The 17,086-nt window shown below is 34.2% G+C and overlaps 1 protein-coding gene and 1 long non-coding RNA gene across 3 annotated transcripts in view; one reads left to right on the top strand and one right to left on the bottom strand.

Annotated features, from left to right (window-relative positions):
* LOC127083628 (uncharacterized) overlaps window positions 1-1,883 on the bottom strand; it is a 53,720-nt gene extending 51,837 nt beyond the window's left edge. For both annotated transcript variants that reach the window (XR_007788481.1, XR_007788480.1), the window contains exons 1-2: window positions 1,543-1,883; window positions 1,308-1,431 (exon numbers count right to left, since the gene is read on the bottom strand). This is a non-coding gene — a long non-coding RNA (uncharacterized LOC127083628). The remainder of the gene's footprint in view (window positions 1-1,307; window positions 1,432-1,542) is intronic.
* Window positions 1,884-13,152: 11,269 nt separating this feature from the next.
* Window positions 13,153-15,658, top strand: LOC127083626 (probable inactive poly [ADP-ribose] polymerase SRO2). Its single transcript, XM_051023944.1, has 5 exons — window positions 13,153-14,016; window positions 14,121-14,359; window positions 14,446-14,582; window positions 14,683-14,778; window positions 15,335-15,658. Exons 1-5 carry the CDS (start codon window positions 13,532-13,534, stop codon window positions 15,380-15,382), a joined length of 1,005 nt encoding a protein of 334 aa, XP_050879901.1. The 5' UTR covers window positions 13,153-13,531; the 3' UTR covers window positions 15,383-15,658.
* The last annotated feature ends 1,428 nt before the right edge of the window (window positions 15,659-17,086 follow it).

Here is a 17,086-nt window from a genome sequence, read left to right as displayed (position 1 = left end):
AAAGAGGTAAAATTAGTTGGATTCATTCATTTTAAATCATGTTTGTAATGATATTAAAAGTTTCTAACGATGAATTATTTTTCTACAGGACCGTGATCCACTGAAATTCATCAACCACTGGCGGAAGAATATTGGGCAGTATCATCCTAATGAGCCGTGGTTTCGGGATGTTTTGCGACTATCTGGGATGAGAGACTTGTGCAAGACCGATTATGTTATAGTTAATCATGGTATGCTTAATGTGTTTGTAGGGAGATGGTACACAGAGACGTCATCATTTCATCTACCACATGGTGAGATGTCTATGACACTAGACGATGTCTCGTGTCTGCTACATCTCCCAATTAGGGGGAAAATTTTAGATCATGGGAAGATTAACATAGATGATGCACTAAAGTTGATGATAGACTATTTGAGAGTTAACCTAGAGGCTGCCATGAAGGAGTTTCAAACCACTCGAGGGGTTCATGCTAGGTTTTGATTCCTGGAGAAAGTGTAAATATATGAGCTACTTAGAGCACAACAGGAAGTTGGTGATGACGAGCAGGTTGCGTAGCATAAAGCATATGCTATGTGAGTGTACATGTTATATCTGGTTAATACTGCCATTTTTATGGACATGAGTGTCACTTATATGGATGTCATCTATATGCGATACTTCGATGACTTTGAGAGGATCTATGAGTACAACTAGGGTCCCCTTGTTTGGTCTACTGCACTTTAAGTTATCTGAAGGTTGTATGGGGAAAACGAAACATGTGATAGGCAACATCACACTATTGACGTTAATATTTCATGGTATTTTAGTGTTTGTATGTCATTTTCATTACACTTTTGCAATGCCATTACTAATGATTCATGCGTTCCAACACTTTCCCGGCTTGGATCCTCCAACACTTTCCACGCATTTCCCATTGGTCATGTGTACCAACCTATACTAAGGATATGCCACGTGCTTCTGCATCCTCCCCGCTTAGAGGAAACAACGTAACAGAGTCGTTCAGAATATATATATATATATAATCATTTTATTTGTAAAAGATACATTTATTTATGAATTTATTTTTGATATAGATATGAGGACATTATTTTTTAGAATCCACAAATTTTACTATTTTCCTCTTTAACTTTTTTCTTTATTTTTTAATTCTATAAAAATTATATATTATTTTTTTTATAAAATATAAATTATTAATGGTTAATAAAATCTATACGTACATCGCAATGTTTGATATCATCCATTCAACAACAAATTTAGTTTGTAAAAAATCTAATTAGTGTAAAAATTGTAGAACAAATGATTTTACCTAAAGTTTGGCCTATCTCTCCAGCCTTTTGCCTTCTCCATCTACTTTTTCATATTATTTTACCACATAATGGTAAGCTCCATTCTTTTTTACTATGAAGAGAAACTTTTCAACTTCACCTCCCCTTTCAATGTGTCCATGCCATAAAAAAACACAGAGGTTAGTTTTGCATATTCATTTAAGAATGAGGTTAGTTTTCAGTCCAAACATGAAGTGATAGCAAATCTGAAACTACCTTCTACTCGAGCAAAGTTGGACAGCCGATCTAAAACCCAAAGCAATAAATGATCATTTTTTGGTTAGATATAAAACATAAAACAAAAGAGTGTGAGAGAAGTGATGAATGTGAGAGAGATTAGAGGAACATGGAACAAATTGGAGAAGGGGTGAATAAGGAATATTAAGTGTTGAGAGAAAAGCTTATCTTTTTGAGCTTAGAAGTACTACTAAAATAGTGTGAGAGAAGAATAAAAAGAGTGTGGGGGAAGATTTAGATGATTGAGAATGAGATGTGACTTTATAGCTAAATGGTCAATTGGTCATGAATTTGAACTATAACTTTTGTATAAAGAAAATTTGGTTGGAAGCAAGATTTGCATTGAGCAAGTTCTAAGTAGGTAGATATCAAACATTGCGATGTACGGATGAATTTTTACATAAATATTTACTAAGTAGGTGAATATTTATGTAATTTGAACTAGAGTTTTTATTATAAGTAAATAGCAAGATATGTATTGAGCAAGTTCTAAGCAAGTAGGTAGATATTAAAAGATGATGTATTTGGTTAAAGAAATTATTATTAAAAGTTGTATTACATTATTAAATAATAAGTAAATATTTATGTAATTTATATTTTTTATAATAAGCTATCAATTTTTTTCTTGTAATCAATTTTTTATTTTTATTTTTTTTGCTATAATAATGTGGGATGTGCTACAAGTTTTTCATAAGGAAATTGAAGACGTTAAAGAATCTAAGATTATAGAAGAGTATGAATTTTTTTACATTGAATCTAAAGAATTTGTTGCCTCCATACAAATGAGATTCTATCATATAGTTTATAAACTAGAAAATCCAAGTAAAACTAACTCTAATTAGGATTAGGATTGTGCTAACAAGATATTTATGTGCATGAAATCACAACTAAAGGTAACTTGCATTGAAGAATTAGTTAATGTAGAATTTGATGAATTCAAACCCTAAGAGACAAGAAAAGGTAGTTAGCTTGTTTATAATGTTTCCGGAATAATCACATAAAATTTAGTCAAAGATGACGCTCTAAAAGTAGATCCTGATAAGAATGAGGACACTAAAAATGACAAAGAGAAAAGTGAACAAGAGGGTAAAAAACAAAAGATTTCAAAGCCACTTCCTCAAAGCCACTTCCTCGTGATTCGATTGTCATAAAGGATCATTTGTTGAACAATATTCTTGGAGACGTTAAAAAAAGAGTAAGCACATGTTCTCAATTAAATAATTTCTATAACTATTCAGGTTTTATATCTCAAGTTGAACTGAAAATGATTACCAATGTCTTTAGTGATGAAGGTTGACTCATTGGTATGCAAGAAAAGATCAATCAATTTAAAATAAATACTACAGTAAAAAATATATTTAACCTCGGTCACGAAGGGAATTTAACCTCGGTTACAAATGCGAGGTAATGAAGGACGTCATGAAAACTTGCCACATTGCCCCTCAGTTTTGAAATAACTGAGGGGTAAAATGTTCTTCACATGAGTTCGGTCTCTAACTTCTGTATTTTTATTATTTTCAGAACTGGATGGTGCACCTCACATTTTCTCTCGATTATTTGAGAAACCGATATAATAAAGAATAATTATTACCTCGGTTTATAATCATAACCGAAGGGGAAACCATTATTATTTAATTTTTTTCTATATTTTGATTTGAACTTGTATTACATAACCATATTTTGACCATTTCTGAAACAGAAACATTGTACATTTTACCCATTTCTCAAACTGACACATTGTACCAAAAATATTTCATTGTTTACACCAATTGCAAAGTCAAAATAGCACACATACACCTTATAATTTTACAAAAAACTAAAACTAAAATAAATGATTAACCAACAAAATCAACAATCAAAATGCAAAGTCTTGTAGGTCGTCCAAAAGTTCTCTTTTGTGATTTGTCACCAGTCGTTAATCACCGATAATTTGAACCACATTTGAAACCAATTAAGATTAGCAATAACAACAATATTAAATATTTAGTAAGAATAATATAAAAAGATAAATGAATAAATATATATTACTAAGTGATATAAAATTTATTTACTAGTTTTCCCATATCTTCTCTTGATGATCATGAATAACATGCACATCATCATCAGAATCATTTTCTTCAGATAAGAGACATACAAGTGTTCCGAAAGAGGGGGTATCAAAATTTAAATCTTGATTTTCATCGCTATCAAGAATATATTTTCCTTGTAGAGAAATTGACCATCTTGGGTTATAAGGATCAATGACATAAAACACTTATTTTTCTTGGGATGACATGATGAGTGGTTCGTACATATAAGTCGCCTTTCAAAGATCAAATCGTGTGAATCCTAATTCATCGATTTCTACACTAGTGTTACTGTCAGTCCACTTGCACTTAAATAAGACACTTTGAAAGTAACATAATCAATATCCATAATCTCCTCAATGACCCCAAGGTACGCTTTAGATTCCAATACATGATTCTTATCTTTCGAACTAGAGAAGTACATGGATTCAACTTCAATCATAACCCCACTATATTGCACAGTTCTATGACCATCCCTTGATTTTGTATAAAATGAACATTTAGTAATTTTATATGCACTCGAAGTTATTACATTAAACTTAGACATATATGACCTCTATTTAATTGTCTCTGATGCACTACTCTCTTTAGAAACTTTTTCATTAAACCAACTTATGAAATTTTTGTTATGCTCTGTCAACAATACTTTTTCACTCATCCGGTGTAATTTTTCTTTATAAGACTTTTGTGATTGGTCAAGTAAGGTTGAACTTCACTAATGTTATTCAATATATACAAACGTGGTTGAAGAACTACATTGATGACTTCTCTATAAGTGTATCGATAATGTTGTAGTAATAAAATAAGATCGAATCCACATGGAATGCTATTTAACAAGACAAATTTGTGCAATGCATATAAAATAGTAAATTGTGTGTGTGTGGGGGGGGGGGGGGTCGAGTTTGAATGCGAAAAGAAAATAAAGTTGTTTGACAATAAGTAGAAAGCAGTCAGATTATTTATAGAATCCCATATTATCTATTGTTAATGTTTGATGCATTACATGAATGATATTGGCACTATAATCCCACGGTGCACTAACAAAACTGTTATACTCAATCCTTTGCGGTATAGCTCATTAATAAATACTTAGAGTTTTCTATCCCTAGTCCATCAACATAAATAAGATTAGGCAATGCAACATATCTTTAATTCCTAAGCCATTATTTAGGGTCTCCTGTCCCTATTCAACCAGCGTAAGCACAACAATTGAACTAGGTCTAACACATAGACTAATGATCAGTAATCCCAATTGTTAGACGATATGCTTAGATCTAGAGGGGGTGAATAGATCCCAAGTTAAAACTTTGACAAAAAATATTTTGAAAAATATATGGCGCGAAAGCAAGTGGAAATATCCTGGATCAAAATCGTCTAACCGAACCCGCTATCAAAAAGCTCTGACATGCGTAATAGTAATCCTTGTATGATAATGAATAGTAAATTGATTGAACATAATTAAACATAACTAGTTGAATGCAAATCAACAAGGATAGTCTACTCCCAATGATAATTCATAAAAAAAATCAATTGAACAATTTGTCGAACACCTAATGTGCAATCGATATTGTTTGGAATTTTATATAGTATTGTTATTCTTAAAACCCAATCACAACTTATGGAATTGTGATCAACTCAAAAACACCAATTTCAAATTATGTTCAAAATTATTATCCAAAAAATTTAATCGCATGATCGATGAAATCGACAATTTACAAACCAAAAATAAAAGATAGATATATAGATAGATAGATAGATAGATAGATAGATAGATAGATAGATAGATAGATAGATAGATAGATAGATAGATAGATAGATAGATAGATAGATAGATAGATAGATAGAGAGTACAAAAGGATTTGTTTAGCTAGTTCCCCAATCGACCTCGATATGGATACGTTTGCTCTTAACTCGAACTCGAATTGAGATAATGTAATATATCTTACTTTGCAAATGTATGTATACAAGAGAGATGTAACAATCTAACCCTACAAACCCTAAGTTTGATGTTGATTCTAACATATTCTCTTCCCTTGATCAAATCTTGATCAAGTAACCCAAAAATGTCATTTTGATTCACCATCTCACGCTACTTCTTTGCAAGAAACCCGTTGTTCTTCAAACCTTTCACTCAATCGAATCTAAAACGTGCACTTGTGGAAACCTAAGATTTACCAATGCGATCCACTGTTCCATGCTACACCTTTGCAAGAACACCCCTTTCTTCAAAGACTTCACTCGATCGGATCCGAGTTGCATAATCTTCAAACCCTAAACGATCTTGAAGGAAAACCCCAACTCGGTTTTTTGATTTGAAACCCTCAAAGTTCTCAACCCAATTTACAGTATAATCAACCTAAATTGGATGTTATCAATCCTAATCTAGATGGAACTCAATCAAAAAATAATTATGTGCAGTTCGATTGTATGTATGCATAGAATGAGGTTGAAGATGATGATAATGCTTTGAAATCCTGGTTTCGTATAGGTTTTACTCTCTAGAAACCTTACTAGAAAATGATGCATGTACCAAGTATATATATGTAATCAAGTAGGAGGCAAAAGGAATGGAAAAGAAAGCAAATTTTCAAGAATTTTAATGTATGTGTCGACCTATGCAAGTCATGTGTCGACATATACGATGCATGTGTCGACCTCTAGAAGCAATAAGCCGACATGTACATGTTATGTGTCGACCTGTAGAGACAGCACATCTAACAGAGCTTACATGCTTTAAAACTGCAGCACATGAGTCAACCTATAAAACGTATTTGTCAATATGTAGAAGAAATTTTCTTCTATAGGTTGACCTATAATGCGTAGTGTCAACCTGCATACTATTTTTTACACAAACATGAGTGTTTGATGCACAAAACCATTTCTTGATGCATGAATCTTTTCTAAACCAATTCCAAACATGTTGTCATGCTTCCTAATGCTAAAATGCACAACTAATCTCAAATGGTACCATCCAATGTACATAAACGCTAAAGTATTCTAGTTTTGATATCATACAAAATACATCTAATGGAAAGTTGCACTCACATACTCTCCCTTTTTATGAGGGCAAAACTTAAGACAACGCATTTTGTGTCCATGAAGGCTCCCCCTGAATGTATGCATCGTAGCTTCATAGCTGCATATACTTCTCCCTTTTTGACAACATCAAAAAGAGATAAAGCAAGCTATTAGCATTATCATATAGATACAACATATCACATATAGAATATGTGATACATAGGCATTTGCAAAGATAAGAACATGCACTCACATATGCTCAACATACATTAAGATACATAAAATTAATAAACACAATAACATTATACATTTTTCGTCCATGGTCATACACATAGTAAAACCGTTGTCACAAATTCAAAAAAATTAGTAACATTGTCAATATATAATTATCAGCAAAACAAACCAATCAAAAGGAATGATGCATGAAGACTCAAATAATGGCTCTAAGAAATGCATCACAAAACATGAGACTCAAGGATATAACAACACAACACTACATCATATTCCATGACCCTTGGCATTGGTCTCACTCTCCTATGCCATCCTTGACCATTATTCCTATAGTTATAATCCAAGAACTCACACATTTCTTGGTAAAACTAAGCATAATGATGATGATTCTCATTCTGGGCCGATTTCATGTGGTTAATCCTAGAAATCGTGGTTGCATGATTCACATCCATCTCATACCACATAGACACAACACTTTTCGTCATATAAGAAGCAACGACTTCAAAATTATCATCATGTGAAGTCATGTGCTTTTGCATCAGACGAAATCTCTCCATTTGAGCAGCTCCGTATGTGTCGACACAGAGAAATTTTTTTCTCATAAAACTTGTTTTTAATGCATGAAACCTTTTCTAACTCATTTCAAAATGTTTTTATACTTTCTAATGCTAAGATGCACATTAAGACTAAGAGGATACCGTCCAATATACATAAACGTAAAAGTATCTTAGTTTTTACATCATACAAAATACATCTAACAGAAAGTTGCACTCACATGCTCCCCCTTTTTTATGATGGGAAAACTTGAGACTGTGTGTTTCGTGTCTTCATGAAGGCTTCCCCTAAATGTATGCATCCCAACTTCATCTTATAGATGTTTTTCCCCTTTTGATAACATCAAAAGAAGACAAAGCAATCCATGATAAGTATCTTACATCACACATATACCAATATAACACACAGAGGCGTTTGCATAGATAAGAACATCAATAAAATAACACTCACATAAAATGACGTAAATATTGAAAATTCCTAAACATAAATAAAAGCATTTAAAGCAATAATATAACATGGTTCCTACAAATCTTGCCAAATAACATATACAATAAAGATGAAAGATGAAAAACACAATGCAATCAAAAACTCTTGAGTTGCTACAAACCTTTATTTCTTGTGTTTATTTCCACCTTTAGTCCATTTGAACCTTTCTTTCTTCTTCAGGGTGGCAAAGAAAAAGGAAGACCTTGTCGCCCACACATGAGAGGAAGCATGATGGGGGCAAGGTGACCTGTAAGTTGCTGCACTAGTTTAAGTTGGTGTGACTTCTCATATTAATGACGGTCTAAAGTTTATCTATATTAGCTTCAATTCCCCTCTTTGTCAACATGTACCCTTTGAACTTCCTGGCTTTAACCCCGAAAGAACACTTGGTAGGATTCAAGTGTATGTTATACTTCTTGACTGGCTGTAAGACATCCTCTAAGTCTAAAGCATGGCGGCGCCCTTCAGTGGTTTTTACTATCATATCATTCACATAGACCTCTAGGTACCTCCCTACTTGGTGGGAGAACACAACGTCCATGAGACGTTGGTAGGTGGAGCTAACATTCTTGAAACTGAAAGGCATGACATAATAGTAGTAGTTACCATGATTTGACATGAAAGCCGTCTTGGGGATCCATTCGGATCTAGTTGTATCCTCAATTGGAATCCATGAAACTCAATATGCGATAGCCTGAAGACCCATCAATTAGGTGATCAATGTAAGATAGAGGGCATGTGTCCTTAGGGCATGCGACATTTAGGTCAATAAAGTCTACATAATTGTGCCACATATTCCCTATTTTCCAGGCCAACACCATGTTGGCTAACCGAGTAGGGTATTTCATTTCCGTGATGAACCTAGGGCTGGATAGCTTGCCTACTTCCTCGTCAATGGAGGCTCTCTTCTCCTAGCCAAATTTCTGCTTACTTTGCGCCAATGGCTTGGTGGAAGGGTCACCAACGAGGTAATGACACACCACTCTAGTTTCTATTCCTGGAATGTAAAAGGGAGCCTAGACGAATAAATCTACGTTTCTAATGAGTTAGTTGACTAGCTTGTTTTCTTATTCCTCGGTAAGTGAAGTTCCTATCTTCATCACTTGATGGACTGTGGGTCCTATATTGACTTCTTTCAGGTCCTATGTGGGCGTAAGTCTCTCGTTGTCAGCATCCAACATGGGATCCCAACATTCAATGTATGTATCAAGGGCTTGGGGAAGGGGGTGACCGCAATGGTGAGGTCTTCCCTTTCCATCACCAGACTACTCTGGTAACACTCTTGAGCGCTCTGCCCATCAGGAAGCGGGTACTTCATGACCAGACACATTGATGGACGGACGACCTAAGATGATGTTGTAAGGCGACAAGGCGTCTAGTATGAGATAGTTGACTTCAATCGCCTTGGCATTTCCCCCTCGCCACAAGTTGTTTCTAGGGTTATGTGGCCCTTCACTTGTACCTGTTCACCTGATAGTCCTACTAATAAACCCTGGAAGACTCCTATTTTGTTGGGATCGAGCCGAAGCCTCTGAAAAACATCATAAAATATGACATCATTAGAACTCTCAGGATTTATCAGGAATCACTTGATCTCTCAATTTCCATGTTGCATAGTGATAACCAATGGGTCATTATCGTGAGGGAGGATTTGGGTTCCATCATTGCTAGAGAAGGTGATGTGGATTCATGATTATCCTTGTTCCCTTTTGGGGAATCATGGGTATATGATGTTCACAATTAGCACTTGTCTAATGTATTTCCTCCAGGGGGAGTTGGAACTTCCTCCACCGATGAAAACTCTTGGTATAGTGTTGACCATGGAGTGTGGAGATTTATAAGCCATCCTCAGATGAAAATGGAAATGATGATGATGAAAGAGGTGTGTCCCAGGTTAATTTTATCGGGGTCTCATAATGGGTGTCACTATAATGATCAAAAAGTATATATGTGCATGGTATTCCTACAAGGGTATGGGATACTTAAAGACCCTAGTAGGTTTATAACACTTATGGTGGTTGGAGAGTACCGCAACGAGGAGATGCCTAATATGGTGGTGTTTATGGTGGTAGGAGAGGCTATCTCACGTGTGGTGACATGCTCTGTATTATGTGTAATGTTAATTAGGTTATGATATGTCTTTCTCCAATTAAAGGAGAGGTATTTATAGAGGCCCTTAGTCCTAGGGTTTCCTTGAGAATGATAACCGCCCATTAGTCAATGGTGGACCATTGTATCCTTAATTTCTTGGAAAATGTGGATCAACTATTGACCCTGACTAAACTCTGACAAAGAAACATATTTCTCCATGTTTCCCATAACTGGGCGAGTGGGAGACACTTAGGGTAGGGCGAAGCGATTCCCCCTAGGGGGAGACACATGGTTCTCACCCTTTTTTAGGGTTATAACCCTCCCCCTTTAGCTATACCTTTTACAAATATATCACTACAACACTTATTCTTAGGTTGTTATATTGAGCATTGCGTTTTTCCCACAAATATTTTGTCCCATTTTTGTACCATATGTGTCTGCCATTTTTTCTTTTCTGAGTTACAGGAAACTACAGAAGTGAACTTCTGTCTTTGTTCAAAATTTAATTCTTTAAGAATACAGAAGTGCAATTATGTATTTTGTCTATCTGCGATGTTTTGTTTGATTTTGGATGCAACTCATTTGGGTTTGATTTTTTCTACTTTGTCTATTTTTCTGGTTTAAATACAATTAACATGTATGACAACCAAGAGAGACTGAGGAACAGTTCATAGGGAAAGGCACTGACGCTCATGAACATCGGTCAGTATCCGTTCATTTGATGTAGAACTGTCAACTTTTGGGGTTCAGGTGTCTCCAACTTTATCTTCTCGGAGGAAGCTGTCACCTACTACTGGTCCAAAAGACCCACTAGTCCAGGTTGATGCACATGTTATCGATGATGCCTTTGTATGTCGACCATGTTTCTAGGGACGTGTGGGACGAAGAGGTAAAATTTATCTGTATTTACTTTTTGAAACATATATGTTATAATATTCAAACTTTCTGGCGATTATGAATTTTTTGCAGTACCGTGATGCTTTAAAATGCATCAACCATGGTAGAAAGATTGTGAGGATGCAACAACATGAAGAGTAATGGTTTCATGATGCATCCTTTACTATTATTGTACCATTTTCATAACACTTGTGTTACACCATTACTAATAATTTATATGTATCATTTTCAGGCATGTATCCTCCAACACTTTCCACGCATCTCTGGCTGGTCATTTGTTGATGACTACACGGAAGATTGACCACATGCTTATGCATTTGTCCTACTCAGAGGGAATAAATTGATCGAGCCACTCTGAGTGTTTCTTGACCACACTATAGAAGATGATATAAGCTTCTAATAATACGAAGATCACCGTCAGACACGTTCCTTGGATGACATATCCTTCTACCTTGGATGGTTAGTTTGTGGGTCACGTTTGATGTAAGCACATCTTCCTAGTGAGTCATGCACTAGTTCGGGTTTATGTAGGGTATTCCACGAGAACCCTTCGTGTCTTCTCCTCCCGCTATAGTCCGTAGTAGATCCAATTTATGATGATTTCTATAATCATCCGGTACCAGATGAAGCACGAAGTGTGTTAGCTCATCGCGAATGGAGCAATGAATTCGGCTACATCTGGCGGTATTTTAGAGTGTCACATCCTTACATGACACTAGATGCTCTCGGAGGTCCACCTAGATCAGCTCATTATTAGATATTAGAGAGGGAACAAGCTAGGGTAGATCATGTTGTAGATGTGTTACCTATATGTCGTCGTATTATGGATATTGCACAAGCGGGTATATAGATAAAATACTTTTTAGAAGGCACTTTTAGGAGTGCCGCTGTAGATGTCATTCTATGTGAGGCATATACAACATTGTTGTTCAGGAGACAGAAAAGAAACATGGAGTATGATATACCTAATAGTGCTTTATAGTATTTGTCATTTTGATAATATTATTATGCATTTTGGTTTGATTCTAATATATATGACATTTTAATCTTATTACATTTATGTATGGTTTAATTGATAACAACTTTCTTATGATAATATAGTTATTACATATGGCCTATTACATTAGTGTATTTCTCCAACAATGATAAATTTTACTGCCTAAAGGATGATTACGAAAGTATATTTTCGTAAATTTTACATAGATGCATTTCCGAACTAAATTATGACAAAATGAGGTGTAAATCATTTATGAATGTATGAAGTGCATATGAAGTTATTACATAGATGCATCTCCAGACTCATTTCTGATAAAATGAAGACGTGACTCACTTACGTATAAATTTGGTGTGTATAAATGCGTTCGAAAATATATTTCCAAATTATTAAAAAGTAATTTTAAGTTTACATAGAATGACTTGGGCGAGAAATAATGTCTTAATTTCTATTCTGATAAACATATAAAATATGAGATTAATTACTTTATGAATAAAATTTACACTTTCAATTCTTCGCCATTATTCATTTGTATTATTTTACTGGTGATAAAAATCAAAATTAATTTGTTGTAATATTTAATAGAGAAAAAGGAATATACACTGACAAGGTAAAATATTTTTACACTGTTAATCAATGAGATCCGTGTATCCCGCCACATCACACTTTTATTTTTAAAATACTGTTATGATTTGGCAATATAAAATATTTTGATTGGATGTCAGTGTAATATTTCCTGACCGTGCACTATCTTTAATCTCTATTTAATATTTATGGCCAATTAACTATGTAAAATAATCTTATAAAATGATATTATAATGGAAGTCCAATTCAATTAAATTCATAAAATATTAATAAATTTATCTGTTTTTGTTATTATTTTATATTAAGCAGTTGCTATTTTTAAGTGAAAGAAAGTCTTAAAAAAGATTTACTTTCTAAAATAAATAAAAATAAAATGGTAAATTTAGACCGTTGTTTGATGAAGAAGCATATCGAAATCTGAATGGCATTGGCAATGGTGTGCGGGTTCGGGTTCGCTTACTTGCGATCCAAATCATCATCGAAACCCATTTCTCGCCGACTAACCATCTTGTAATATATATATAGCCACAGTATAAGAAATCAAAATAGTATATGATAAAAAATAAAGTAGTGTAAGAAATATATACTGTTGATCAAGTTGGAAGAGGACACGTAAATATTATAAATAAATATATAAATAGAAACTACCTTGTCTCAAGTCCCTGATTGTTGGTACCGCCATTCTAAATTCCAAATCTACAGGCTATAAGCGGTAAGTAACTAACTTCCCCCTTCTCTCTCTCTAAAACAAAACAAGCAGCGCCACTCTGTGCACCGCCCATCGCAAACTTCCAATTTTCATTTGGCGGTTAATTCCGTTCCCTGTTTCATCAATTTAACCCTTCTTTTTAACATCCTTATTTTTCTCCACTCTCTCACTCACACATACTCTTCTCATCATCACAATCACTTCCCTAATCCTAATCCTAACCCCTATCATATATATATATATATATACACTGCTAATAACTACCAACTCGGTTAACTCTTCTGCTTTCTGCTTTCGTTTCTTTTCGTTCGCGCCAACTCTTGCACCATTCATACTATGGATTCAACTTCAACATTCCCTCAACAACAACAGATGCAGGATCATCGTGTTCACGATCTTCATCCCACCGTCGACGAACACTCCTCCATTGTTTCCGATTGCGAGAGCAGTGTTTCCGGCAACACCAGACAACAACAGCAACAAAATTCCGATTCGTTTTTAGTTAGGCTTGGAGAAGGCGATGTTGTTCATGACCTAATAAAAACGAGATTCCTTCGTGGACTCGGTTCGCTCTCGAACCAAACGGAGATTCTAGCAATTCACAGAAACGCCTGTTCCGATGTAGTTTCTCAAGCGCGCCTTCAATCCTTTCACGTTTACGCGGGAGCTGTTTCTAAACTCCGCGGTGGAAATTCAAATGTCAAATATGCTTGGTACGGAACTTCATCTGAGAATGACGTAAGAGACATTCTTTCAAACGGTTTTAGTCATGTCCACGGTCATAGCCTCTGCCTCTCTCCAGATGATTCTCCTCTCCAAAGGTTCATTTCGTTCCTTCTCCAATATTAAGTGTTATTGAACTGGTTTCGTGTTTGAATTTGAAGTTATTTATATGATTGAGTTTTGAAATTTGTGTTTTCTGCAGTGTGAAAAGTTGTCTTGTTGGAAGAGATGGCGTGAGGCATTTGATCTTGTGTAAGGTGATTTTAGGAAGGGCGGAGATTGTGAAACCTGACACAAAACAATGTTATCCAAGCTGTGAGAATTATGATTCTGGTGTGGATAGTTTTTCAGCTCCAACCAAGTACATGATTTGGAGTAGTAGAATGAATACTCATGTTTGGCCTGCCTATGTTATAAGCTTCAGGGTTTCTTCATTCAAAGGTTTGTATTTATGTGTTTTTCAATATTTTATTGATTTTGTTTTTTTATTGTTCTCTTATGAATTTAATTTTTGTGTGTGTGTATAGAGATTGGGATGAGTGAAGAAGAACATGTGAGACCAACTTCACCTTGGATGCCGTTTCCAAATTTAATTTCTGTGCTCTCCAAGGTTTTACCTTCGCTTGATATTGCTTTGATATCCAAGTTTTACAAAGCTAAACAGGTAAAGTGTTTGTTTAATTTCCTACTTGCATATTGTTTTGAGAGTTTTGAGATTGCTGTTTTTTTTAATCTTTGTTTATTCCTTGCTGTGTTTCTTGCAGGAAAGGAAGATTTCGCGACATGAATTGATACAGAAAGTTAGACAAATTGCTGGAGACAAGTTGCTGATTTCGGCCATCAATTCTTACAGAGCAAAGGTGCAAATACTTTCTTTCTGGTTATTCTGATCTGTTAATTTTAAGGTTGTATTGTATTTTAGGAAGTGATGCTTAAAAAATGACAAACATCATAGACACTCTGGTTGTGTAGATGAATTATGTTTGTTCAAATTTCATTTTGAATAGTTTTTTTAATGCATTGACCGTGTACAATAGAATTCTTATTGATCGCTTGCTATGTTTTATGGGTCTATCATTTTTCAATTTTCAATCACCTATCATTGTATTAGAATTTTTTTCGCAATAGAAGAAGAATGAACGAGTGGAAATATGATATTTGATCTAGAATCGAGATCTTAAATGTATGTGACATTTGATCCAAATCTAGAAGTTCCTCATGTGTTCAGACACAGTTATTCTATCTAGGACTTAATCTTGGCCATTTGGATAAATCACTCTATGATCTTTGGCAGCAAATATATCTTTTTGTTCTTCCCTTTCTTTTTACGTTTTATATTTGAACATATATGTGTTAATGTGTGCAATAACTGATCGTCTATTCTAGTCTAATTTGGTCACTTTGTTTGTGTTTCAGAAAAAACCTACGAATTTCCTGCAAACAAGGTCAAGGAATGACAACTAGACAGCTTGCAAAGCAGATGCAGTGATTTCCTGCATGGGTTTTGTTTTTGAGACACAAAGCTCTAAACTTCATATACGGAGTGGACCACTTTGAGGAGATATAACTTTAGAAACTTTGGGGAATACATAGCAAACGGATTTTGCTTTATTTTTTCTGTTTGCTAGTTGGAATGATGTCCTCAACACATAAGGAAAGGATATCATAGACATATTGACATACTCCAATATTCTAATGTTAGAAAATGTAGATATATATTTTGTTCTGCTTACTTTTTTACTAAGAATGTTTTTTTTGGGGGGTTTAGTAAACATGATTTTAAATTGAAGATCGATTATAGTCGCAATATTGTTGATGCGGTAATTTTTCTAACCACTCTTTAATTAAATATAACGATAATTTTTCTAATCGCATCGGACGATAATTATGGTGTAAATTAAAATTAAGTGTCTAATTGTCATTAAAAATTACTTAAGACAATATTTCATATATTTTTTCAAATATTTTTATCAAAATTCAAAATTTAAGAATCTCAAAACTCAATTTGTTTTTGTGTAATGAAAAATATTAATATTATGTGTTTTTTAGTTATATATTTCAAACACCTCCGAATTAAAATTCATGCAGCACTAGAATCTTATATAGGACTTGACGTGACAGATATGTTTGAGCGAGATTTCTCGATCATAATAAACGAGTCTTAATTTTTATATGGATTAACCACGTCTCTTACAGTTGAAAGATGATTTAGGGTTGTTTGAACCTTCTATGTTTCAAACCTACTAATGAATGATCAAGGGTTCATTCATGATACTTTGAAGCATGGATAGGTTGTCTCTACATGAATGATGATAATAGGTGTAACAAATTAAAATTTGTATAAATAAATTAATTAAAGATATAGAAAGCATAGTCATATTTTGGAAACTTTGAATGTGTCTTCAATCTACGAGTAGATTTTATAAAAGGATTTTTTTTCCCTTAAGTATACTTTTGGGTCCAGTTTGATCCCTTTTCTTTTAAAAGGACCAATTTGATTCTTTTGTCCATTAAAAAAGTGTCATTTTGTCATTTCTATTAGATCTGTTAGTCAAGGCAAATTCAGTTGTCAAATGGCGTTGACGTGGTAATTAGATGCTAAGGTGGTAATTAGTCAAATGTCCTTTTTAATTAGGCCTTGATATTTGTTGTTTCACGCACACAAAAGTAAAAGAAACAATTTATATATCACTTGCTGAAAGGAAAAAGAGAAAATTAAAATTAGAAAAAAACTTGAAAATTGAAACCAAGAGAGAAAGATGTACGATTGTGTGGGAGTTAAAATTGAAAAAACTTTAAAATTTAAAATCATAAGAGGAGAGGTGTGGAGGCAACAATTATTGATGTGGTGGTTCGTTAGTGGTGGAGTTGTGGTATCAGAGCTTCAGTTGTTTCCGGTCATAAGATTTGCTTATTAGATAATGGTTGTTGAACCTGAATGGGCGTACAATAGAACACCTATTTTCATCGGGAAAAATTATGGCTATTTGAAAGCTTGTATGCATATCCATATCAACTTCATTGATAAGGGTGTATAGGACGTCATCGCCAACTGGAAAGATAATGATAAGAAGTTATGGTCTCGTGATTGGAAAGCACAAAATATTCTCATATCCGCATTAGAGATTGATGAGTATTATCATGTCTTTCATTGTTAAACCGCCAAAG

This window comes from Lathyrus oleraceus, chromosome 5 (assembly GCF_024323335.1).
Source record: "Lathyrus oleraceus cultivar Zhongwan6 chromosome 5, CAAS_Psat_ZW6_1.0, whole genome shotgun sequence".
Taxonomy (NCBI): domain Eukaryota; kingdom Viridiplantae; phylum Streptophyta; class Magnoliopsida; order Fabales; family Fabaceae; genus Lathyrus; species Lathyrus oleraceus.
The sequence above is the reverse complement of the archived record's forward strand: the minus strand, read 5'-3'. Positions and strand labels throughout refer to the sequence as shown.